Source organism: Danaus plexippus, chromosome 26 (genome assembly GCF_018135715.1).
Source record: "Danaus plexippus chromosome 26, MEX_DaPlex, whole genome shotgun sequence".
In the NCBI taxonomy this organism is placed as follows: domain Eukaryota; kingdom Metazoa; phylum Arthropoda; class Insecta; order Lepidoptera; family Nymphalidae; genus Danaus; species Danaus plexippus.
Window position 1 is genome coordinate 2,234,961 of NC_083554.1, and position 25,990 is coordinate 2,260,950.

The 25,990-nt window shown below is 32.1% G+C and overlaps 2 protein-coding genes and 1 long non-coding RNA gene across 6 annotated transcripts in view; 2 read left to right on the forward strand and 1 right to left on the reverse strand.

Moving 5' to 3' along the window:
• The window catches only part of LOC116774251 (ubiquitin-like protein 3), an 85,895-nt gene extending 83,813 nt beyond the window's left edge, over nucleotides 1-2,082 (reverse strand). The window contains exon 1 of one of the 2 annotated variants that reach the window (XR_004353758.2): nucleotides 1,720-2,082. Coding sequence is in view for 1 of the 2 variants with exons in the window: in XM_032666908.2 (XP_032522799.1) it covers nucleotides 1,720-1,749 (30 nt within the window). In the remaining variant the exon portion in view is untranslated. The remainder of the gene's footprint in view (nucleotides 1-1,719) is intronic. The other variant, XM_032666908.2, reaches the window with a different exon arrangement.
• A 747-nt stretch (nucleotides 2,083-2,829) lies between these two features.
• On the forward strand, nucleotides 2,830-13,985 carry LOC116774257 (cleavage and polyadenylation specificity factor subunit 6). 3 transcript variants are annotated; one of them, XM_061524800.1, is made up of 14 exons: nucleotides 2,830-2,980; nucleotides 3,090-3,305; nucleotides 6,881-7,096; nucleotides 7,290-7,404; nucleotides 7,657-7,877; nucleotides 8,335-8,505; nucleotides 8,913-9,006; nucleotides 9,993-10,097; nucleotides 10,380-10,474; nucleotides 10,872-11,123; nucleotides 11,581-11,786; nucleotides 12,086-12,133; nucleotides 12,251-12,349; nucleotides 12,468-13,985. In XM_061524800.1, exons 1-14 carry the CDS (start codon nucleotides 2,915-2,917, stop codon nucleotides 12,646-12,648), a joined length of 2,085 nt encoding a protein of 694 aa, XP_061380784.1. In that variant the 5' UTR covers nucleotides 2,830-2,914; the 3' UTR covers nucleotides 12,649-13,985. The 3 variants fall into 3 exon arrangements, with proteins under 3 accessions (XP_061380784.1, XP_032522807.2, XP_061380785.1); XM_032666916.2 differs by having other exon boundaries at nucleotides 8,913-8,994; XM_061524801.1 differs by lacking the exon at nucleotides 12,086-12,133.
• A 2,030-nt stretch (nucleotides 13,986-16,015) lies between these two features.
• Nucleotides 16,016-17,031, forward strand: LOC133319681 (uncharacterized). The gene is made up of 2 exons (XR_009753226.1): nucleotides 16,016-16,158; nucleotides 16,504-17,031. It is a non-coding gene; the product is annotated as an uncharacterized LOC133319681 (long non-coding RNA).
• Nucleotides 17,032-25,990: the final 8,959 nt, after the last annotated feature.

The following is a 25,990-nucleotide window of genomic DNA, read 5'->3' on the forward strand; positions in this document are numbered from 1 at the left end:
ATGTATGTACCTACATAAGTTATATTATCAACCAATTGGGTATATTAATTCCACATGAAGCATTTTTTAAAAGGTCGCGACTTTTATGTTGTCGAGAATTCAATAAAATGATTACATAGACAAGTTTCTCGTTAGTTATACACCCATTGATATTTTAAAATAAAATAGTTTGGGAACATATTAATAGTCAAGATTAAGCTTTTTTTCTGTTTTTTTTTTTTTAATAATAATTGGTTGAGAAAAAAATTATAAATGAGATCTCTCTAATGAGATAGTTGTTACAATATTTGTATGAATATAGTTACTGTGTATTATAAAACATACATATACGAAAAAATATATCTGATTGGAAAATATATAAATTTTATTCAATAATGAAATCACTTTTGGCTGTTATGAATAGGAAAACGAACATCTCCCTTCTGATTGAACGCACCGATAGACATCTTCACACCCACGGTGTACAGGAGACTGGATCCAAAACAGCAAGGTAACAAAAAACATTTAATACTATATCAGGTTCAATATTAACTTACAAATAAATAAATCATTATTATGTTATATGACATTTTATATAGATTTCTATTTAAAGCCTTAAATTAAGTATATATTTATAGAATAATTGATCAAAGAATTAAAACCTAAATTTTTGTACTGTTTGATATAATTAATATTTGAGAATTTGAATTAATAAATGTATAGCACTTGCTTGCACTATAGAGACAACTTCTAGGGATAAATACTACACATAAAATTTTATGAAAATGGTTATTTTTTTGTTTTTATGAAAACCATAAATATATTGATACAGCAAACTGTTTTGTTTCATTTCTATATATATTGGTATAACAGGGACAAATCGGTGAGATTATTAAGTGGGACATGGTATTTATATTTTGTATTTAAATGACTATTCTAATTAAAATACTTCATAGCCTTCTATACAAAATTTGATTAGAATTCTTTGGATACCATATTTTGGCAGAGATTCAAAATGTGTACAAGAAAAACAAATTATGCTATATGAACTGAATAGTAATTCAATATTATTAATTGAATTAAAACAATAAACTTGCCAGATAATTATTTGGTAAAATTAAATATATATAAATGGAATGATTTAAATCAAAAAATTACCAAGTATAATAGCAAGTCGGTATAAATATTGAGAAAAACAGTATATCTTTTATAAACTCAATGTTGACCTCAAAATGACAAATCAGATACATTTGAAAGTCAACTATAGATTTAGGTAGATAGGTTTTTTTTTTTATTTTTGTATAAAACATCAGAAGGCCAATATTTTTTTATAAAATGCTCATTTTATAATGAACAAACCTCCATGAACTGATTTATGCTTTGTGTAAATAAAATATATTAAAATATATATAAAATAATTCTGTTTGCAGTATCTTACTTCTGATTTGGATAGTTCCAAAAAAAATATAGATTGTATTTAAAAGTAGCAATTTTTAAAACTAAAAGTTCTCATTTGTTCAATAGACTAAATTTTTTTTTATATATCTAATGTTGTATTGGTAGAGAATAAGCCTAATGCAATATTAAAATTACGAAGCTTAAATCCGATGAGGCCACGTTAAATATTCAACAGAAATTATTTAGGTACAGTCCACGCCTCACCAAGAGAAAGGAGACGTTAGAGAAACAAACAAAAAGTCTGCCACTTCGTATTCTCTTTGTAACAAAAACTGTAAATACCTTGTCTCCAGGAATGTTTTTGGCCGACATGGTGCGTCACCTTCCAGTTCTTTTATTCGACGTCGTCTTGAGGACGATTTATCCAAAGCAAGGAGCTCAATGTTGCTGCCAGCCCAGCATACGACACAAAACACTTCACTTTATCAATCACTCGGCCATCATCACAGATCGAACGTTGCATTAAAAACACAAACACAATAACCGAGCCATCGTTTGGCGTCGTAATCAGCACGATTTCCCATTGAGATTCATCGGTACTAATAATTTTTCATATCACAACACACAAACACAGCGACTGACAGAAGCTAACTTGATTGAGGTTGACGGAAAATGGCGAGGGATAGCTTCTACCCCCCTCTCATGCCGCGCATGCTATACGGTCTTCGGGTGTCGGTCATTTAAATATTGAGCACTTCTCACCCTAGATGACACTAGTGTAAAAGTATTTGTCATGCTATAATTCTATTTAGTACCTCGTTTCATTCCAAGAGGGCAGTGTTCGCGTCAGAAAAAATAAAAAAATAATAATTGTAAATATTGAAAGTTTTTGTAGATAAACGTTAAATATTTTGATATCAAATGTTTGGTTAAAATTGTGATCGTAATTAAGATAATTACATAACAAGTACTTTTTCTTTAGAAGAAAAACACATTTATTGAAATAATATGATACATAAAACCACAAAAGAAATATTAGACTTTAAAATTAATTGCTCTTTACAGTCATTAAAACCGATAGTACATGAAATTAATAAAATATTCTATTTTTGAAAATATCTTCGTAGGAATTATAACTATCAAAAATTTTACCGATTATTTTCATGAATATATATTATACAAAAATGGTAGTAAATAATTTTGCAGGATTCAATTGTAAATGTTTATAATATTGTCTAAGTGTTTTTTTTAATTACTTTTTTTTGTCAGTCAAGATATATTATCTGAATATATATGTCCAATGTCATATCGTATATTTTTATATATTTTAAAAAGTGATGGAAATTTTCAAATGTAATATGAAAATCTTTTTTATTTTATATATTATCCACTTTGTTTATTTTTCTAATAAGCGAATCGTAATCGAATCGTCAAAATGAATATAGTAAGTCACGTCACTATGAAGTATAAGGAAACAGCGCCAAACAACTAGAGTTCCATAAACGAAGCGTCCACACTCTACAACTCAATTCGCAAAATGGCGGATGGAGGCGTGGATATAGATTTATACGCTGATGATATTGAATCTGATTTTAATAGACAGGTAAGTTTATAACATATATTATAATTAAGCATACCTCTAACAATATTTATTTTATTAAATAATACATAAAACTACTATAATAACGTATCAACTACGACGCCGCTTTCAGGATGACTTTGGAGGAGAAAATGTCGACTTGTACGACGACGTAATAGCGGCGCCAACAGTGAAAACCGAGGATGGAGATGGGCCACCGAACTCATCAGCCGCTCCGCACTCCCATCCTCCTGAGGAGACAAACGGTTCCGTTCCTTACCACAACAACGCACCCAGTCACGGACATCATGGCCGCCGTTTTCAACTTTACGTCGGCAACCTCACTTGGGTTTGTACATGATTTTCTTTTAGATTAAACATGTAAATAATAGGAACTCTCGTTTTATATGAAATATCTGTTACATGCTAACAGATATTTAAAAGGACTGTTATCTGTTTTAATATATATAAAGTAGTTTTATTGATTTCTTGGCTATGGTCCCGACATTTATTCATGTTTTTTTTTTTTAATATTAAGTCTGAATGTTTCAGTTTAAAGGAATAAAAAAAATAAAGTGATTTTTTAAATTTAAGTTGTGTATTTTAAACAACAACCACTTAAAAACCAATAGACAGCAGTCCTAGTGATAAATGACCAAATGAACATGTAAATTTTATAAATATGTGACTGACTAGTGTAAATATATTCTATGTTTTAATAATAGGAATATATACACATTATGTACTTATTAAAATGGCTTAGGGTGTTTAAATTGTGATATATTAGTCTTTTATATGATTGTTTTCCATGTTTTGTAAACAATTTTGGGAATATAAAAGATTTTTCAACATTTATATAAAAAAGATAAAAGAAATGTCTGTCTGTATTTTTTTAACAATAAAATAAACTGTCCCAGTTTTAAATGATAAAAGAATTTTAATGTGATTTACTTATATTAAGGGGTTTATTGTAAAGTGTTCTTTTTAACTGTACTTTGTATTTAACATTATTTGATTAAAATTGTTTTTTTGTTTAAAATATTATAATTAATATTTTGAGGACAATTTTTACAATTTCATTTGGTTATTATCAATATAGTAGTAATGCTGCTGTATTTTGTATGAATTTATAAAACATGGTAGCATTTTATTTTAAGTGATTATTTGGCTATATATTTACTATGGAATATGCTACATGATATTTTTATACACCTGATTTAGCATCATTATGTGTTTTTGTCAACTTGCTTATAAAATAATTTTGTCAATACCAAAATATCATTAATTTTCGAAACTTCTAGGTAAACTATAAGTTTTGAAAATTAATAAATAGCCAGATAATGATGCTTTGTCAAAATTTGTTGGCAAAAACAAGTAAATAATGTAACTTGATTGGAATCGAAAATATTTTATTACAAATTTTAATATCTTTGTGTCAAAACGGAGACATATTATTGCAAATTTGATTACAACATTTTTATTTATTTTGAAATTTTGTTATCGTCACTTACAAAAAGGGCTACATACAGAAAGCTTAGATACATGAACTTGTGACTTGTTTTTGCAATATACATAGAAGTTTTCACAGAATTTAGTTAAGAGATCTTTTTTTTTTAATATTTTTGTTGTCATATCATTATCATAGTAAAAAATGATAATTTAGTAAAGAAAAGTCACATACAAGGAACTGAATCTATAATTACTAGCACTTTAATGGGTAGGCAGAAGCTACTATTATTATTTGACTTGTAAGTTAAGTTCAAAGGTTTTAATAAATACACATGCCAATATATGGCTGCTTAAATTGTGACTTAATAAGTTTTTAAGTATCGATTGGGTAAATTTAATATGTGTAGCACTTATGTATCAATATGATTGTGCCTGTATGAAACAAATGCCACAGGTGTAAGACTAATACAAGACCCTGAGTTTGCATTTGCTTTCTAAAAAAATGGTTATGTTTTTGTGTTAACACTAAATGTGTCCTTTTTCTTATAACGTAAGAGATATTTATGTATTTGTCATTTTGTATATTGGTACTGGGCTGGTTCATGTCCATATAAGAACTCTATTTTATAATTGCATAAAATATAATTGCATATTTTATTTTAATGTAACACTCATCAACTCTACAGTAACTCAATCATATGATTCATAAGATAAAGATTATTTAAGTGTTCAGAAGTGTTTACCAAATTTAAGCTGTAGGTTTGATTGCTATATGACTTATATATTTTAAAAACTGTTGCGATCTGATATGTTACATCTCAATATTAGCAATTCATTTATATGTATATATAATAACAATAGCTATATATAATTAAGCATATCATACAAAGCTATTAAATTAATTGGTTATGTTTTGTAAATATACCTAGCGATAAATTCATATAATGTAAACATAACAAAAATATTTATATTTTTTTTACATACATAAATATCTCTTAATATATATCAATGTATGCCTGGGATTATTTATCACAAGAGGATGTATGGTATGATTTGATGTATGGGAAGTTTACAAAATGGATAATGTTTCCAGACTTTATACTAATAATCTATTAATTGACAAAGGAGTATTTGTTTTCATTTTACTTATAATGCAAAAATGCAAAATGTAATTCTGACCATAAAGTTGCAATATATTCTCGCATAAGGTAAATATAGTATAGTCAAAATAGTTTTTGTATATTTATATTAGGTGGGTATTTTGTTATAAGAAATATCAACATGCTTTAATATATATATATCTATATATATATTTGAATCAGAATAATGGGTGAGAAATGCATGCGACTTGAACATGAAATTTTTTTTATTGCATTTGAATTCATTATATTTAATGTTTTTTATCAGGTTTGCAAAAAGGTAAGGATTTTTGGCTTGTAAGTGTAGCACTAGATAAAAATTTGTCGACTGATAACATTTCTATTATCTCCATATACTGGAATTAATGAAAAATATGTACAAACGGTTTATTTAACATATTATTTATATCAAAAATCGGTACCATCTTAACTTTTTTAAAGAATATATTTTATTATGTTACTTCATAAGTAGAAGTATAGTGAAAAATGTAGGTTGTGAAATGTACAAATTTTTTGTACTGTAATTGTTTGGTCTTGTATATTGGCTCAGATTTTCGCGTTTTATTTATATATGTTCCATAGACGTTACCTTATTATTTCAATTCTTTCTTTGTATATTCAAAATATAACAATACATTGTTCCAAAAGAATCCACTGATTGTATGCAAGACAACAGATTTGTGCTTAATTACTGAATTCCAATGTAATTTTCAAATAAATGAATGTCTCTCCTATATCTATTAAAATACTAATTTGACTAAGGCATTTAAATGCGTTTAGATATTTATTTAAAAAATCTAAGAATAATAATAATATTTAATTGATTTGTTACTCTGAATAAGTGTATATTGATGTTTAATATTGTTAAAATCCCTCCTTCCTTATTGTTTATGGAAGTTATCCGATATAATTAATTAAAAAAGTACTGCAGTATGTTAACTGCTCTATCTGCGTTATAATATCCAATTTTTATTGACTGATGTTATACTGAAAATAAAGGATGGTCAAAAATAACACTGTTTCCTTTTCACCCAACGTTTTTCCTATCGTGGGAAAGAGCTAGGGACTTATAGAAACAAAAAGAACACGCTTTATTTGTGAAAGAGAATAATTGTTATGATGAATGAATGTGAACTGAGCGATCCGTTAATGACCGGTCTAGGTACAAAACGATTAAAACATCGCGTTCGATAGAGACAAACTTAGTGATATATTATGATTTTAATACGAGATTCGGACGGTCGAAATACAAGCACAGAGTCAAGTATGTATTTTGTATATCGCTTCTCATCCAATGTGATAGCATTTCCCTTAGTTTTGGATACGTATTTTGCAGTGGGCTACAGATCAAGACATAGCTAACGCGATCGCTGATATCGGGGTCACGGATTTTCAAGATGTCAAGTTCTTCGAGAACAGGGCGAATGGGCAGTCGAAGGGATTCTGCGTCGTTTCTCTGGGATCCGACCAGTCCATCAGAATGGTCATGGATCGACTACCCAAGAAGGATATACATGGGCAGCACCCAGTAGTCACGCTACCCACCAAACAGGTAAAACCAAAAATTTTATTATTAAAAGAAAATCTTTGAATGAAATATATTTAATTTAATAAAATTATAGAATCGAATTACTTCATAACATTAATAAACAGTTCAATGAAATGAGAATGTATTATATATGAAGCAAGCTTAAATTGTTTATTACATGTATAGCATTTAAAATTGCAAGTAAATAATGTTGCAGGCTTTAAACCAGTTTGAAAGTCAATCTAAGACGCGATCGACCCCGCCGGGTCCTAATCCTGGGATGAGGGGAGGACCTCACGGTCCAGGAGGACCGCCTGGACCCCATCCAGGAGGTAATTAATATTATATTAAAATTTATATTCACATACCACTTCCTTGAAACCTTTTATGTTAAATCAGATAAGTACAAACAAAATTGCCACAATACATTTTTAAACAGCACATATTAGGATTCTCTTGAAGAAAATACAGTATGTGTCGTCTTATATATCTCATGTAATACATTATCGTAAAATAGATAAAATGCAAACATGCTTGTTTCTGTGTAATCAAATGTAGCGACTCAAAACATCGCCTCTATACAGAGTTTTTCGGTGGAGGCCCAAACGGTCCGGGTCCGAACGGGCCACGGATGATGATGCCAGGCCCGGGTCCGCATCACCAGCTGCGAGGTCCGCCGCCAGGGCCTCATGGCCCTCCGCCGCACCACATGCCACAACACCAGGGCCCCCCGCCGCATCACATGCCTCCACATCAAGGCCCCCCACCACATCAAGGGCCCCCGCAGCATAGGCCACCGATGCAGGTAATTTAAAACACATAAATTGAATCTAATAAGTATTGGTGAATACTAAATTACTTCTCTTTATTAAGATTTTATGTATTGCATACAAACAGTTATGTTTGGTTCAAAGTATTGATATTATAAATGGGAAAGTTTGTAAGGATGAAGTAATGTTGCCATTTCGAAGAAAAACCTTAACAGGTTTTATGAAGTTTGACAATAATGTAGCTTAGACAGCAGAATTACCTATGGGGACTATACAGCGTCCATAGTGCTGGAATTCCATTTAGTCTCCGCGGGATCACAGCGAACATTTATTTTTTGTGGAGGTCTTGTGTCACGGACTATATATGTCGCTGCCAATTGGTAACCATATCTATAGTTTTAACATACAATATATTTCTCTAAGCCCAAAATTTGAAGTTAGCAAAAACTAGTATATAATATGACACTTTTTTAACCTGAATACGTCGTAAAGTTCCAGGGTCCGCCTCAAATGCAGCGTACGGGTCCAGGGGGCCCCGGTCCGGGCGGTCCAGGCCCCGGGCCTGGTCCTCGTGGTCCTGAATGGCCTCGTCACTTACCGCCCGCGCCGCAGTACGGACCCCCGCAGCATCAAATGCCGCATCAGATGCCTCCACCTCATGCCGTAAGTTCATAACAAACAGACATATATATATTTCATAATCTTTACAGCTTTAATATGAATTTCGCATGTTCATCTATTCGCGTATTGTTTTATTTCTAAAGGGTACTGAGTTTTCGTGTCATATATTAATATTATGGCTTATTTTTTTTGGTGAAGTTATGTCATACTTGTTAATATGAATGAATTCTTAAAATGTATTGTATTTATTGTGGTAAATCTGTATTTGTTCTTGCTTTATGGTTTTTTATATTTTTTGCATACCATTCAAGTTTAAGCTAATGAAAGCAATGATCTGTAACTTCTTGATAATATGAATAATAATTTGGTTATATATCTATGGTTATATAACCAAATTATTATTTTAATGTATGGGTATACAAGTCGTGATATGTAATTGTTATTATCAGGGCCTGCCCCCGCCGCATCATCAGCTGCCGCCTCATCAGCAAGGCCCGCCACGAGGACCGGCGCCATTACCGCAACACCCAGGTGAATATAACAGTATGAGACGAAACCTCTTACCATTCAATGGATTTACGTTGTAGGGAGAGGAGCTTCAAAAGTGCCTGGGACTTGCGACCCAGGTGTAGGTTTAAGGAACCTTATCTAACGCGCGTCAAACGCTTACCTCCACCGTCCAAGCTCCTCTCTCTACCTAACCAAATTAGAAAAAACCTACTAGAGCTGCCTTCGAAGTACGTTCCAAGAATGAATTGAGATCATTTCTGGTCAGGCCCAAGTCTTTTAGTAGCTTGTAGAGATATTTAGCCGTTATACCTCTCGCTCCATCTTCCACCGCTTACTAATCCAAGTCCTATTATTATAAATTTCTTATTAAATAATACAACCACACAATTCAAAGAAAAGACATAGGTATATACATATCATTTGTTGTAATGGATTTAGATATATATTTTTGTATACTTCATTAGTTTTGGAATCTTTATAATTTTATATTTAACCACAATATTTAGTTAATTTTAAATTTAATGATATCATTAACTTCAAAATTCATTAAGCATATATTAATGACATGTAATTTGACAACTATAGTTCAACACGATAGCTGTTATTTGATTTCAAATGAACCTTTGTATATTATGCTGTTAATCTCTTTACATAAATCTCTTTCATTAAAACTTGTTTATTTCTTTATGGGTTGTTATTTAGCCATGTTTTGTACGAGATGTCATCCAAGTTTAAGGTCATTTAGCTGTATTTAAGATTAGGGTGTCGGTGAAAAATATAAATGGATTCTAAAAGCTCCAAAATTTTTTCAGTTAATCTCTTTTTGAATATATTGCGTGTTTTTTCTACGCAGTATATTCAAAATTACCATTTATTTCCATGCAATAATCAATTTCACTGTTAATAAAGTTATAGATCAGATTAAATTTGTAATTACTCTGAAATCTATTATATATAGTTTATAGGTGTAGCTGTTCAGTCTATGTCTATATTATATATATGTATATGTTGTCGTTCAGGTGTGGGCGGAGCGCCGGCTCCTCATGTGAACCCGGCCTTCTTCAGTCAACAGCCTCCAGTACAACCCGCCCCCGCCGTACAGCCTCCGCAGCCCGCCCCGCCAGGTATTAATAACATATAAACAAACATATAAGCGCTTATATATTTTTATTAATGAATTTTGGCGCAATGATCAACGTAGATTTATGGATGAAAGACTGGAGACGCTCAGTGTCGAGTCTGAAGATTCAAACTTGTGGTACAACTACTTAGACATTCATATTCGTTATGCCGTTTATTATGCATCACACCAAATACGGCAACTAAAGCTTCTATTAATAAAATATATATATAAATAAAATATATTTGAAAAATATCATAATTTTTAATTGAATATGTGTTGTAAGGACCGGGAGGACCCTACGGCCACCCAGCGCACGCGCCCCCGCCCACACAGGGACCCCCGCCAGGCGCCAGGCAGCCTTATGGAAGACCTCCAGCCGTAAGCTAACATATAATATTGTTATTATCAACAAGTTACTAGTAATGAGATCTAAGATTTTCGCGAGTATTCATTTAAATGAAACTAATGTTATTCGGATTTACTACGCGGATTTTATTATTTAAAAAACTACATAATCCCGACGTTTCGGTTACTTTGCAGCAACCGTGATCACCTCGTCTGCCCGTGATCACGGTTGCTGCAAAGTAACCGAAACGTCGGGATTATGTAGTTTTTTAAATAATAAAATCCGCGTAGTAAATCCGAATAACACTAGTTTCATTTAAGTTACTAGTATTGAATTTTTTAACTACAGTCATTAGAATATTGTTTTATAGCTTCATTGTTAACATAATTTTACTGGACTTTAATTTATTTTTGGTACGTTTATTTCCAGAGCTATCCCCCTACAGACGGTCGAGCTGCACACCACGCGGCGCCGCTGGGGGTTCCTCACGCGCACGCAGCTCTAGCGCCGCACGTCCCCCACGCTCCCATCAGCGAGGCGGAGTTCGAGGAAGTGATGAGCAGGAACAGGACCGTTTCCTCGAGCGCCATCGCCAGGGCTGTGAGCGACGCGGCCGCCGGGGAGTACGCCTCTGCCATAGAGACGCTCGTCACCGCCATATCCCTCATCAAGCAGAGCAAGGTGAGGATATACGAAGATAATATTTGACAATGGCATATGCCTCCTACTATTCAAAATGGAAAAGTCTGTCGGGATGTTTGGATATGTGTATCTTGGTATGTATGTTGCTCTTGCAAGTAAAATATATAGAGAGGATTTTGGTGAAATGATATTGTAGGCAAGACATATTTTCTATATTTTATTCCTTATTTGCACTGGAACTTCTCAAATTACTTGTTTTGTATGAAGTAACGTGAAACTATAGTTGTCGATGGCTTTTAGCTACAATATATAATTTTTTTTAGCCAGTATAAATTTTTTTCTGAATCCACTTCCAGAATTTACGCAGGCTTAATCAGTGGCAACCACTAGTTATCTATGACAAAATTTTACCGAAACTTTGCTGGTTGTGAATAATTGATATTGACGGAGCCGGTATGTCATCTGGATTTTTATTTAGAGTTTGTGTTAACATCAGGTGGCCCACGACGATCGATGCAAAATATTAATATCGTCTCTACAAGACACTCTACACGGTGTAGAGACTAAGTCGTACGGCGGCGAACGAAGACGATCGCGCTCTAGGGAGAGAGATGCTAGAGCTCATCACAGAGCCCCGAGACGAAGGGAACGATCGGCTTCCAGATACCGGGATAGATCAAGGGATAGAGACGACAGGGATCGGTGAGTTGTACTTGACATGTCCTAATAGACATGATTGTGTTTTTGTGTGTTTGTCTAAAATGTATATTATACATAACGGGTGACCAACCTTTTCCTGTACCCTGTAGTTGCGGATTATTTACCAATACGTCTCTACAACTAACACTCTAACTGCCAACCCACTCGCTGCAGGTTGTGCTGCTCGGTTTGCATTTAATACAAAGTGAAGTTTAAAAGTGTTTCACTAACATTACAACAAGGGGTTATTGATTTGCTATAAAAAAAATAATCAAATCTATAAGGTAATCACTTGATTACAGGTACAGGGAAAGGTCGAGGGAACGCGACCGTGAGCGCGACCGAGACGCGTAAGGAATAGATTCATGTATTTAATGCGCGGATCTGACGTATCTGGGTTTATGTGAAAGTTGTAACATCCTACAATGTAAATATTAGTGAGATATTAATGTGAGTGACGTTTTCAGGTACTACAGGGACTATCGCGAGAGGGAAAGGGACAGGTCTAGGTCGAGGGACAGAGAACGCACGGATCATTATAATAGAGGACACAGTCGCGAGGAAAGGTGACATTATAACATGTTTTAGTATATGGAAATTATAGTGTAAATGTCTAAAGAAAAACTAGTAATGAAACAACTGATATATGAAATAGAACTATTTTTTAATTTGTATTATCTACAGGCCACGTAAGTCGCCTGTAGAAGCGGCGGCGGAGGGAGGCGCCGGGGACGCGGCGGCCAAGGGTCGGGCGGCGGCGCCCTACTACGACGAGAGGTACCGCGAGAGACGGGACCGCGAGCCCCCGCCGGCAGACAGAGACCGCGACCGGGACCGCGACCATCGCCGGGACGCCAGGCACTAGTGACGTCACACACAACGCTGTGACGTCACAGGCGCCCTCGCTACGCGCCGGATGTCGATTTATACATAGAAGCAAACAGTGACGTCACTGATTCAGAATCACGACCGACTAGCGTATGACGTTATCGTTACTATGGAACGATCATTACATTTACCTCTAACTATGTAATGTTTGTCTACAGTAATCATGGCTTGTCTTGTACGTGAGTCGGACACAGAGCTGTCTGCAGTGAAGTTTGTTTTGTGTACTCCTTTATTTTTAACGTTCATCATCTTCGCATGTTTCACCCGATTGTAAATTATTGTGCATACATCTGTATTTTGTGGAAACTGGATTTTTAAGTGTGTTTAAAGGTACAAATTGAGATAAATGATGCAATAATTAGTCGTATTGTCACCGATTTAGATGTTATAACTCCGCGGCCGTGTTTATAAATGTTTTATTACAATAGTGACCACAAGTATAGTCGGAAGAAAGAGGTAGTCTTTACTCCCAACTTATATTTCATTTGCGGTATGATAACTTTTAATGTTCGGCGATGTTCGTAGTGCCTTATGGAACTCGGAATATTTGGAATCAACTCTTCATATATAAATTTATTTAAAGTTAAAAAAAATAAATAAATAACTTTCTATAATATCGAATAGTTATAATTTTTCCTAATTTCATAACGCAAATGAATTATAACTGTTTTACTAATGAGGGGTTGTCATCACTTGAACGGGGCGACGTAAGCACTGAAAAAATAAAGATATTTTTTTTAATTTTTTGGTTGATTTATTCTAGAATAGTCATTGGTTTTTGAACATTTTTACTTTTTGGTGTAGCTCTGTTCCGCTTTAGTGTAACCTTCACAGCAAAAAGAGGTTGTATTCGTACAAGTAAATTGCATGAGTGACCAAGTTTCAGTTATCTAAATGTCCCCTTTTTATTATCTTAACACCGAACACAAATTAATGTCCATATTGTTTCACACATTAAATATAAAAATTATAAATTATTATGTGTATTTCCATTTTATTATTGTGCTAATATTTTTGCAGACATTCAAAATTTAATTCTTTTAGGCACAGTGCACATATGTGTAAATGTACGTGTTTTACGTAATGGAAATGTTCCACATTCCATTTTTCGAGTTGACGAATTTCGGGAAACATTTTATAGATTTTTGTTACGAGAGTAAATCTATATTTGTACTGTGTTATGTTCAATAGGGATTCGATAAGTAAAATTAGACTATTTAGGACGTAGTTGTAAGTATGTTTACATGGAGCTGTTCCATACTGATTGACACTGAGTTTTAGGATTTATTTCCTTAAATAAATTGATGTACCATTTATCCTTGTTTTATTAAAACCTGCTTGTATATATCCAGGTTTTAGATAATCCCAAAGATTCTAAAATTTCCCAGGTCAGTTTGATAAAAATCTAACAGCTATTGTAGCTAGCTTTTGTATTAAGGTGTTGGAATTAATTCATAGCCTTTGATGTTTGAGTCATCGGATTTTAGTAGAAGTTTACGGGGAACATGCTTAAGCCGACCAAACGTGTCGGAAATTGTTTGCGAGTTTTAAGAGTTGTGATTTTGATTCAGACGACAAGGAACGACCTGGACAGCCAAAAAATTTTGAAAATAAAGAGTTGAAGGATTTACACGCAGAAAATTCAAGTCAAAAACTTTAAGATTTGTCTACATCTTTGGAATTTGATTCATCCACTATAGGAAAAGGTCTTAAGGCTTTGGAAATGATCCAAAAGGGAGGAAATTTTGTGCTTTATGAATTAAAACCGAGAGACATAGAAAGACGTTTTATGACCTGTGAAGTACTGCTTGCACGGTACAGGAGAAAAAGTCTTCTACATCGTATTGTTACTGGCGATGACAAATGGATATATTACAATCCGAAACGCAGAAGATCAAGGGTTAAGCCCGGACAAACATCATCATCACTGGGAAAACGCAATATTCATGGATAAGCTCCTCAGTATTTGGTGGGATCAAGAAGGTGTGGTTTATTACGAATTGTTAAAACCCATTGAAACCATCACTGGGGATCGCTACCGGTTACAATTGATGCATTTGAGTCTCGCTTTGAAGGAAAAACGGCCGGAATGGAGCCAAAGACTCGACTCTTCCATCCCGTCTTCTCGTGAATACTGTTTATTGCCAAACAATCCAAACCTTGGCCAAAATAAACGAAGAAAATCCGAAAAGTAAAGTTTCTTAAGTCTGTCTATTACACCAACGAGTCTACTTCGCACGAGACATGTCATCAGACTCAGTGTTAGACTTTTTTCATGTGACAATATAACTTGCTGAATATGTTTCCAGTCATTAGAACCACAAGATAATAAATAAAAAACAATATTTAGAACAAGCACCATGAAAAATAATTTTTTTTTTGAGAAGGCGAGTACAGAGACCATTTTCGTTCTTTAATGATTCATTGTTGAAATATTTATTTACTATATTATAGGTATTGTTAACTGAGATTATTTTAATTATTATAATATAGATCAGCGGTCGGCAACCTTTTGGCAGTTAAGACCTCATGGCGACAAAATGAGGTAGAGGTGGGCCGCCCTTTTACATAATTTTGATAATAGGTCTATCAATTCTTTATTGCACCACAATAATACGAATACGTAATGAAACGAATGCATCAGGCGGCTGTCCATTTATGTACATAGATATGAAGGCGCGTTTAGACTGTAATGGTTTGCCGGACAGATATAGTTTACACTTCCTATGGGTTGAAAGGTGCGGCTCTACTGTGCGGACATGCATCCATTTCAAACTCAAAGTAAATGGAAAGAACGCTCACACTAAACACTACTTTACAGTGATGTTAAAAATGCAAAAACCTTTTTGAATGAAGTTTTTATTAATTAAAACGGTCGCAGCACTGCCAACGACAAAGCAACAATAAGTCAAAAATAAATGAGGAAAGATAAAAAACTTAAATGGGAACTTGTACTTATACATTCAGTGTGACGCCTGAGGCTGTATTTTAGTGACCATTTTTTGTACATCAGCTTTCAGATTTGTAGTTGAAATTCTAAGAATAGCTTTTAAGTGCTCATTTAACAATAAGTAAGTAGGGAAGCATGTTTATTTTTTCTGTAATTGAGGATAGAAAAGTTTGCTCGCATTAGTAAGTACTAAAATTGTAATAACCTTTTGAGCAAACCTTTTCAATGTCAAAATCAGTTGGCAAACTGCAATAGAATTACCACGATCATGGATATCATGAAATAAGTTTTTGAGAATGTCATTAGACTGAAGATCAATCACGTTAATTTGTAAATGATTCGGTACATAATCTATATCAAACCAAAAAGTTTGACATTTGACGTTTGACAGTTTGTTAACATCACTAGAAATAAAAATGGATAATTGATAAAGCTCATAAAAAAAAACTATTTAAATAAATACATATGTTAATTTATTGCCAGACATGATTCTCATTGTGTTGTTACAATAAAGTGACAATAACGCAAACGTTTGAGGTACGAAATTTATACGTTTGTTTTAGATTCACGTAACTTCTTATAAGCATCAGCTGTCTTCTAGTTTAGAGTGATATGCATGAAAAATTTATCTTTGGAAAGTTCTCATACTATGTCCAGTAACAAGAATAACGAGTAGGAGTATTCGAACTTTTGGACATGAAGACGGGAATTTGGTAGTGATCGATTGGATATATATTTTGTAGTAAATTCAGTAACAATCAATCGACGTTATACGAATAAGGTATTATCAGAATATGTGAAGTCCGAAAATTAGGCCAAATATTACACTTAAGGTCGTTAAGGCTATGCAAGATCAATTGCATCGAGATCCGTCTGTTTCAGCTAATCAGTAAAAATTCAGTCAAATAAGACAACCGTATTGTAGAGGTTGAGCTTATGGGTGGCCAGCTAAGAGTGCGTTTTAGGTACAGTGGGATGAAAGAGCTGAAGATTTTTGGTTGAAGAAAACCGAACTATCAGATGTCGTTAAACCGATACAATGAATTATTTTTCAGTGGAGTGGGGTGTTACATCTTATATAAAATTATGAATTTAAGATTTCTTAGAACCGCAACACACGTTAACCACCACATGAATTGCTTTAAGTCAGATCTAAAAACATAAATTATTCAGAATATGAAAAAAAACTAAATCGTTAACCGAATTTTAATTATAGTATAATGTCACCGTAAGCAATTGTATTTATTTTTTAACGATAAAATATTTCGTATAACAAATAAGCCGTCTTAAAAGTTAAATTGTTCACAGAAATGACTTTCACAAACTCGTTTCCCGTTTTTTGTTTATACAAAATTGGAAAGGGTTTATAAGTACCAATTTATGAAATATTAAATTATATTTTTACGCAACTTTTTGCATTTTAAATTTAACATTTTTTGTAGCTTAAATTTGGGACTGCAACGAAGAAGAGCTTTCTCCGATATTTAACAATGCTGTTTTATAAGTATACAAAATAAAAAAAAAAAACAACAAAGGGGTCGTGTTAAGTGGTTAATATACACAGAGCAGAGTAGGAGTATCAAAACTTTTCCACAATCATGAAGAGCATTTAGAGCGTTATTTATAATATTGTTATTATATATACCTATCATTGTCATATTAAAACTAAGCTTACAGTCCAATGACAGTTGACATTTAGGATTGCGTTTTACAAGGAAATTTTATATTTTGAATATTCTGTGGGATTGTTACTAGCTTAAAATCAATTCTTAAGGTTCGCATTTCCAGCGATCGTAATGTTAGTAGAGAAAAGGGTTTTCTCGCTGTATTTTTGTATAATTTTAAACAAGTATTTACTTTCATCCAACTGACAGGGGAGTTGGAAGGGTATGTGATACTTCCTTCTAAATCCCAATGGTTTGTCTAATCGTCTTACCAGAGGCAGGGTTTAGCTTTCGCATTGTGACCGTGACCCTTTTGGCGTTTTTAAAACGTTGCTGACGTTTTTAAAAACGCCAAAGGGTCACGGTATTTTTTTTTGTGTATAACATAGGTCTTATTACTTTCACAGTAAAATGAACAATTCAAGAGTGGTTAACAAAAAAAAGAAGCAAATTCACATAAAATTTTCTTAGAACATCGTAACGGTAATGACGCCAGAACAATCTGATACAGCGTTTTATAATGAATAATGTTCACTACAAATTACTTTCAGTTCAAAAATTCTTGGTTGTAACATAAGTTTGTAGCGTCACACTAAGTAGGGATCGCTTCTTATTTCTCATTCACAAAGCAGATTCTAACTTAGTGAGAGTTTAACGATAACAGGAAAATGATTTTTTTAATATATAATATGATTTGCAATAACGTAACATTCAACCGCCTTGAGAACATCCTCATTTTTAAGTCGAATAAAAGTAACCTAAGTTACCCCTTATGATATTACTGTGAGTAAAATTCCCGTCAAAGTTGATCGAGTCGTTTTAGAGATCAGCCGCATCAAGCGGTCAAAACAGACAGACAACATTTTAAAAAATTATACTTACGATCTAGGTATTGTACACTCTCACATATTTAGTGACGAACTGGTAAATTGGAATTACAAACTGACCCTTCTTCAATTAGATTACATATATTTTATTCATGTACTTAATATACATATATGAATATGTGTGTAATAAAGTGTATTAACGTGTATTAAAGTGTATTAACGTGTATTAGTTCTTACATATTGTCGTATACTATTATTCATTTATTATGAAACCTTTTCCTCACTACAGAGCTTAGAATATCATAAGTTTTGTACACAATTTCCCAGCCCTTATTGATCATTGTTGTTGGCGAACTCTTTTGCGTCTCGTAGATACAAAATATCTTTGTATGTACAAAAAAAACACACCACTCCGGACAACATAAAAAAACGTTTCACGACATAATTCGCCAAATAAGAAAGCTTGAAGCTTACCAAAATTTTTATATAGAGACACATACGAAACAAAGAAAATAAAAGGAATGTTTTTATTTTAATTGGTTTATTTGGTGTTATGTTTAATAATTAAAATAAGCTGGTGTGAGAGATATAGTAAAATTTTATGATTATTTTGTTCTTATGAGACGTTGTCTGTATTGCATGCAGCCATGTGTGGCTAAATTGTACGAGTATATACCATGAGATATTAGTGTTTCTTCTTAGTTAAATGGAACTTCCACTTAACTTAATGTTAACACTTACCTGACCAATTAATAATTATTTCCTATCATAATATTTTGACGATAATCTAATAATTTAAAATTAATATTAATAAACAGTGCATTAAATAAATATTGTAATTGTAATGATATTTTTTAAAATACTAATGTACATTAGATAAAGAATAAAAGGTGAGATTGAATGAAGCAGTATCGAAAATATAAAGAATTTTCTTTCTTTTGAAACTTTTTTGTTTTTACGTTAAAATTGATATTTTTTTATTACATTTGTTTGTCCCTTAAAGTGTAAGTGTTTTTCGTGCTAAATTAATTAAGCATAGCTGTTAATTATCATATCATATCATATCATTAATTATCTACACGACTTAAGACTTCTTAGAAAACTCGCTATCCGTTTTGAATATTATATCTGCTTTCAGTTGTATAGTATATTATTAAGTCAATGTACATTACAAAGAAATTTTATTATAATATTGTAAATAGATTAGAAATAGATTTTTTTTATTATGTATAAACCATTGTTAACTATTAATGTTAAGTCTTTGACATAAAGTTGTGTCCTCGTTCACTGATGAATTGACTTTCACTAGCCTATTAGAAATTCTGCAGGCATTGGATCACATATAGCAGTTTGTAGATACTTATCTAATTACTAATATATTAAGTTAACTACGGCATATTAAAAATTAAAATATCGGATAAGAAATTTCTTTTCAGTTGAGCCTAAATTTAGTTACGTGGTTTAATTTTATTATAAATTATCGCTAGTTCTTGAACCTTAAACTTTACATAAATTATTAAGAGAATTTGACTTACAGGTGATAGTCCAATTTAACACAGTGGAGTTTATATGGAGAAAAAATACACAAAGATATTTTTATTTTATGTTTATGTTTTAAACCTATGGCTTCATTCGCATTGGAATCGTGGATTATTATGTGAAATTCAATGTTTTTATTTGCCTTACGAATTATGATCTTGAGTAATGTGTGGAGAAAACACGAAAGAGTTTGTCGAATGAAATAAATATTTATATTATTTTTTTAAATAAGACTCCAGTTATATTATTACCAGCACCTAGAATTTAAACATCTATAATGACTTTGACACACATATTATACGTCAATTCCTGAGGATTCCTCAATGTCATCTGTATTGTTATCAAATGCCAATTATAGTGATTTTTGTATTCTACTATTGAAGTTGAAATTATCAATTTATTATTAAATATTCAATATATATTAGTTGAGCGACATCTAGTAAGTTGTTACATTAATTTTAATGTTACTTTTAAAGTAGGCGTTTTATAATTAAAAAAGTATTCGATTAAAACAGCAATCTGTTGTAAGTTGTTTTCTTTGATGATATAATTAAAGTGGACAAGAAAACTTTGTTAGAAGTTTTCAAATTACATAGTTTGATTAAAAAAAGAAAACAGTTTAGGTCTGAAGGATCCATTAAAAAAAAATAAGGATAATGTTTCTTTAACGAAGTATAACAATGGACATAGTATTATTTAGTTTATTATTTGGTATAACCATGTTATGAGAATTTCCAGGACTCCACTGACACATGTAACTAACCTCTAGTTTTATGAGGAGTACAATATTTTTTTTTCTTTCTCTTAATCATATTCTCTGCATTTGTGGAGGACGTAGTACATTTTTGCGTGTAAGTTTTTATGTATGAATTCCGTATATTGTTCACAAGGAAGATATGTAAAATTGAAGGGAAACTGTTAATGAGTGATCAGCACAGAGACGGTTTAGCTTGAAGATTTGACTGTTGAGGTCTGTTCGCGTTTGCGTCCACCTGAGTGGGATATTGAGGTTATATTTAAAGCAGTAGACTAACAAACCAGTGCCAGCTTTCGCTGTTTATCAAAGTTGAATTTCGAATGCTGGAGCATTCCTTATGAACATAGCCCAGCATTCACTGATTAATGTCTGGAAAATGGATTTTTAGAAGATACACACAGTTCCCCATTTAAAATGGTTAGATAAGATTTGTAAAAAAAAGTGTCGAATTAATTAACCGAAATTCAAACGAAACATCGAGGTGTGTATACAGCTCCTTGCCCTGACAAAAGGTGATAGTTTGTTTAGTCACATTGTTGAACATGGAAAATCAGACAAAGAGAGGTCGATTCCAAAGAAAAGTCTTGTTGTGTGTCTGATGGAATTATGCAGGTATAGTATAATGAGATCTAAGATTTTCGCGGGTTTTATTCATTTAAATGAAACTAATATTTTTCGGATAAACTACGCGTGATTTATTTTTGTAAAAAACTACATACTCCCGACGTTTTGGTTACTTTTCAGCAACCGTGATCACGGGCAGACGAGATGTGTGTGTGTGGAAAATATTAGTTTCATTTAAAGGTATAGTATACTTCGAAATTATTACAGATGTTTTTACTATGAATTCCGAGGTGGTCATCTGATGTGGATGTAAAATTTGTTATTAGAGAAATATCGCGATAGTAGCGCGGTATAGGATAGAAGAACTGTGTCGAACCCTTACAGCATCCAGTATATTGTCCGAACCTTCTACCTCCAGAATCAGATTCATGGCGAAGTATTTGTAAAAAAAAAATCTTTAATCCAAAGGAGGTATTGAAAATTAATAATATTTTCTTTGCATATAAGTTCGAATGTTGTTTTACCGAGGAGTCAAAGAGCTCATTGGATTGGACAAAATTGGATTAAAACCAAAAAATAAGATCATCTATAATTCGTACATTTAGTTTTTGTTATTGTTTAATTATTTTATAAGAAACCGACACTATTCATGAATCTCTCTCTGGAATTAAATAATATTTTTTTGTCATTTATGTCTTAATCTAAAATAACCCGTGTTTTGAACTATAATTTTACACAAAAATGGTATTTTAATCGGTTTTAAACATTGGAAGCTTTGATTTAGGATTATATCGCCGGTAGATGAGGAAAATGCAATTATATTTCACTCAAATACTAAGACATAGTTCTCGAAATGTTGTTGACAGATGCTAGATGTTTCCGTCAGTCGGTATACGTTCAGCGGCAGACAAGTTCTGCCTTCCAGGTTAACGGTTATTACGTAATACATGTGGTGAGAAAGTAAGAAACCTGTAACACGTATTATTTGTTTGTTAAAAATAATGTTTCAATTTATCCATCATTTTTATCTTTTATTTTTATTCCTCATTTCCAAATGACCCGACGCCTTAAAATATTTTGATTTACAGTTCATGATAAAAAATATAAAGTAACTAAAAGTAACCTGTGTTCTAAAAATAAAACTTTGTTATAACAACAAAGAATACAGACGTCGCCATAAACTGTCCTCTTAATTTTCTACTCAAAGGTTTGTAAAATCAACTTCAACCCACCCATTTGTAAATTAACTGTAGGCCGTTAAAGGGCCAGCATTTATTTTAGACTTCACTGGCTCTCGAAGCGTGAAATGTTAGATTACTTCGCTCCATTTATTTTAAGATCTTTATCTTCCCACATTGTCGAAAATCAATCGATTTATAACGAATAGTAAAATGAATTTAGGAAATAGACAGACACACTTAATTATTAATGTTTAAGTTTTTTGAGGAAATTTTGCATTACTGTTATGGATTTTTTTCATTCAATTTCAATTCTTCATATAATATTATTACACGGCGAGTATCATTAAACAAAACTTTGAATTAATTTATTATGAATATCAATATATAAGTATGAGGACTATGCCATTATTTTTGATTTATTTGTAGGTAAAAAATTTTGCTATCAGTTTTTGTTATAGTCTCCTACCACAGGCTATAAAAATAAATGTCAGATAAAAAAACTCGTTTTAGGACAATTGAGTTTCAGCCCAATATACTGTAGTCATTTTTTAGAATGTGTTCTGCTCACGTTAGAGGTCAAAGTACAGAGATTGCATATTGCAAGTGTTATAGGCAAGTCGTTGCTCCAGTATTACTAAGGTTTTAATATTGCAAGTTTTTTGGTTAATTTTAAATGTTTGATTGTCTTAGAATTATATCAACTAGCAAGCTATTAACTACTAATAAATATATCACTTTGCATTAAGTGTTCAAAATAGTTTTATAAGGAAGTTTTTTCTATATACATATTGATTTAAAAATATAAACCTAATAATGTCTCTATTTTAATCGTGCCATAAAATATAATAGCAATTTCACTGCTATATGAAGCTGTCCTCTGCGTTATTTAAAATAAAATCTATAGCCAGTTACAAGCAATCGTAGGTTTTATGGAGGCTTCACAGTCCACTGAACTTTACGAGAGCAGTTTCCACAAACATTACAGACTCACAAATTTCATTTTGCATCAATACTGTTTTGTTTATTAGTTTCATTCGCTCGCATGTCCTATTACATTTCAAATTACTGTTTTTGAATTTTAAAACATTATTACAAATCAATCTAACTTGGTCTGATGATTTTGTCTGTAACTTTTATTGCCTTTTCGCGTTTTATGTTTCATTTAAAATGATTATGGCAACACATTTTTTAACGTCAAAGACTTTAATAAAAACTCCAATTACATCATTTCAAGTAATTAGGATCATATTTGACAGCGATTATTCATGATGTAACATAAGGAGTCTCAAATAGCCTCAGTGTTATGGCTTTAAACAGGATTAAGTAAAAATATACCTCATATGCAGGTGCTTAGTTTCACAGTCGAATGATATCCGCTCTCCTTAAGATCACGGAAGTACTGACACGTTCAACTCTTCGTTTGATATGAATGTATTTCATCGCAGGTCTAATGGATGTGTTCAGTACAAAGAATATAAAGGATTTTTATTTAGATCTGCTTCTGCTTTGATTGCGCATACATAAAAAAATATGTCTACATTCCTGAGATTATATTTACATTTCAATACTTTTTTTTGAAATATATTTTGTTATTATTTATTATTAACAGTTACACATTATATATATATATTAAATTCATTCGTTATATAATTATAATAATTATATATTTATAAGGTGGCAATCGGAGGTTCCAGGAAGACTACGAAACGAAACTTAACTATATGTATATTATAATAAAAATTACACACTAAAACTTATAACCTATACCTAAGACGACATGATTGCCCCGATGTTAGGGTAGCAATACCATTCCATAGCTTGTGTGGTATCAGGAATCTTCTGGTTCACACGGCTTGGTGTTCGTTCCGCGGAGTCAGCAGCGTCACTCGTTATATGATATTTTATCCATACAACGATGTTGCCCCGGCGATGTTCATTTATTTTATAATATGTAGCGCGAAAGTACCACTTTTGTCCTGTCTCTTTATTTGTGTATGTAGTTCTCCCATACACAGAGTAGACAAAGGGAAACAAGAAGCACTCATATCACGAACAAAACATAATTAACCAATAATTAATATTTGACGAAAGAAATTAAATATATATATAATTTGAATTTGTTTATTTTCTTACTTTAAGTCATAAAATTTTAGACATTTATTTTTAATCAGAATAAAAGCCTAAGTTTACGTTTACTTTCTGTGTCTATTTTGGCGATAAAAGTACATGGTAAGCCGATCTTCTGTTCTTATGTATATAAGGCAGTAAACGAGAAAATAACAGTTAATTTGTATATATTAACCGTTCTCAAGACGCCATATTAACTTATGACATACATATTTATTTCTTAAGTTGACAGAAATTTCCATCGAGTGATTTGTTACAATGGCATTTGATATTGAGCGCTCTTGTTTCCAATAATGAATATCACTAGTTTCTGGACCAGATGTGTACAATGGAGCACACAAGTTATTGTATTATATTCTATTAATGTTTAATTAAATTGTGTAACGATTTGAATATTATGTATTGGGATGATCTGACCATGATGTGGATATAATTGTTTCCTTAATAACAATATAATAGTATAAATGGTAGTTATTTGAAATTTTAAGGAAATGTTATAAATTAATAAGTTCGAAATATCATTCAAGAAACTGTTACAAGGATGAACATTGTCATTTTCTGTTGATATAGTATGATTGATATCTGTTAAATGTAATAAAGATACATATATATAATATACAGCACTAGTTTTTCATTTTTAAATACATGAACTTTGGTGCAGACATGTACAATTATTTATGAGATCCTTTTCATAAGTTCTTGTTTCGTTAGTTTCGGCTGCCTATTAAACGATACGTCAATACTCTGTTTTCAGATGAAAAAATACCTCAATTATGTTGAAAGGCAAAGAATAATAAAACTATATAATTTATATCAGAATTATTAAACCGAGTTCCTATGTAAGTCAATTTATACATAATATACTATAATATATTATGGTGCTAAAATTAATTTATTTTTCTGTTTAGTATTGTGCGGAGTGACAGAAACGTCGTTCAAGTATGCAAGTCAGTTGCACACTAATTGCTTTATTAAAAGAAAGACGGCACGCGGGACGCAGTTCGCGAACTTAGACAAATGCAGACGTAACAGTTTCGAATCACATCAAACACTTTTTAATGAATATGGAAATGGAAAGCTTGAAAATACACATCGAAGTATAAGTGTACAATATGCTTTTCACAAATTTGCATCATAGCTGACATTTGAAGTTATTTATTCTCTTTATAGTAACGTTGGCTGTTTAATGAGTATTGGGTAATGCTTTCTTTGTTGTTCGTTTAAATAAACCACAACAATAAGATTTTCATTAATAGACCTTCGACGAAAATTATACACAAACTAGAATAATAGCATTCTCAATATACTTGAGACTACGGTTAGTACAGCCAGCTTGGAATATCAAGCAACACAAGCATTCGCTATATAACCAATCTATTTAGATTCTCTTGTATACTCGCCTATATTATAAATGTTTGCACAATGAGACTGTTAAACATTACTGTATAAAATGACATTTTCAAATTGCAGTAGATATTTCTGAATTGTCGAGAACAAAGACGGTATGAGTATGATTCTCACGAGAGGGTGGAAATAATTAAATGAATTTAAAACACATCACATATATAAATATATTGTTCTTGAAACTTGTAAACAAAAAAAAACCTTAACCAGTTTATGTAATTTTTTTAATTCCGGTTAATTCATAAATACTTATCATATAACTAGTTACGCACAGTTTTAAGAATTTCATTCACGTATCATAAAGAT

Bases quoted from the DNA above. Each gene is read 5' to 3' on its own strand.
- LOC116774257 (XM_061524800.1), top strand. From the start codon at position 2,915: ATGGCGGATGGAGGCGTGGATATAGATTTATACGCTGATGATATTGAA. The intron at 7,878-8,334 runs GTAATTTAAAAC...TACGTCGTAAAG, and splicing joins AGCATAGGCCACCGATGCAG to TTCCAGGGTCCGCCTCAAAT. The intron at 12,134-12,250 runs GTAAGGAATAGA...TGACGTTTTCAG, and splicing joins CGTGAGCGCGACCGAGACGC to GTACTACAGGGACTATCGCG.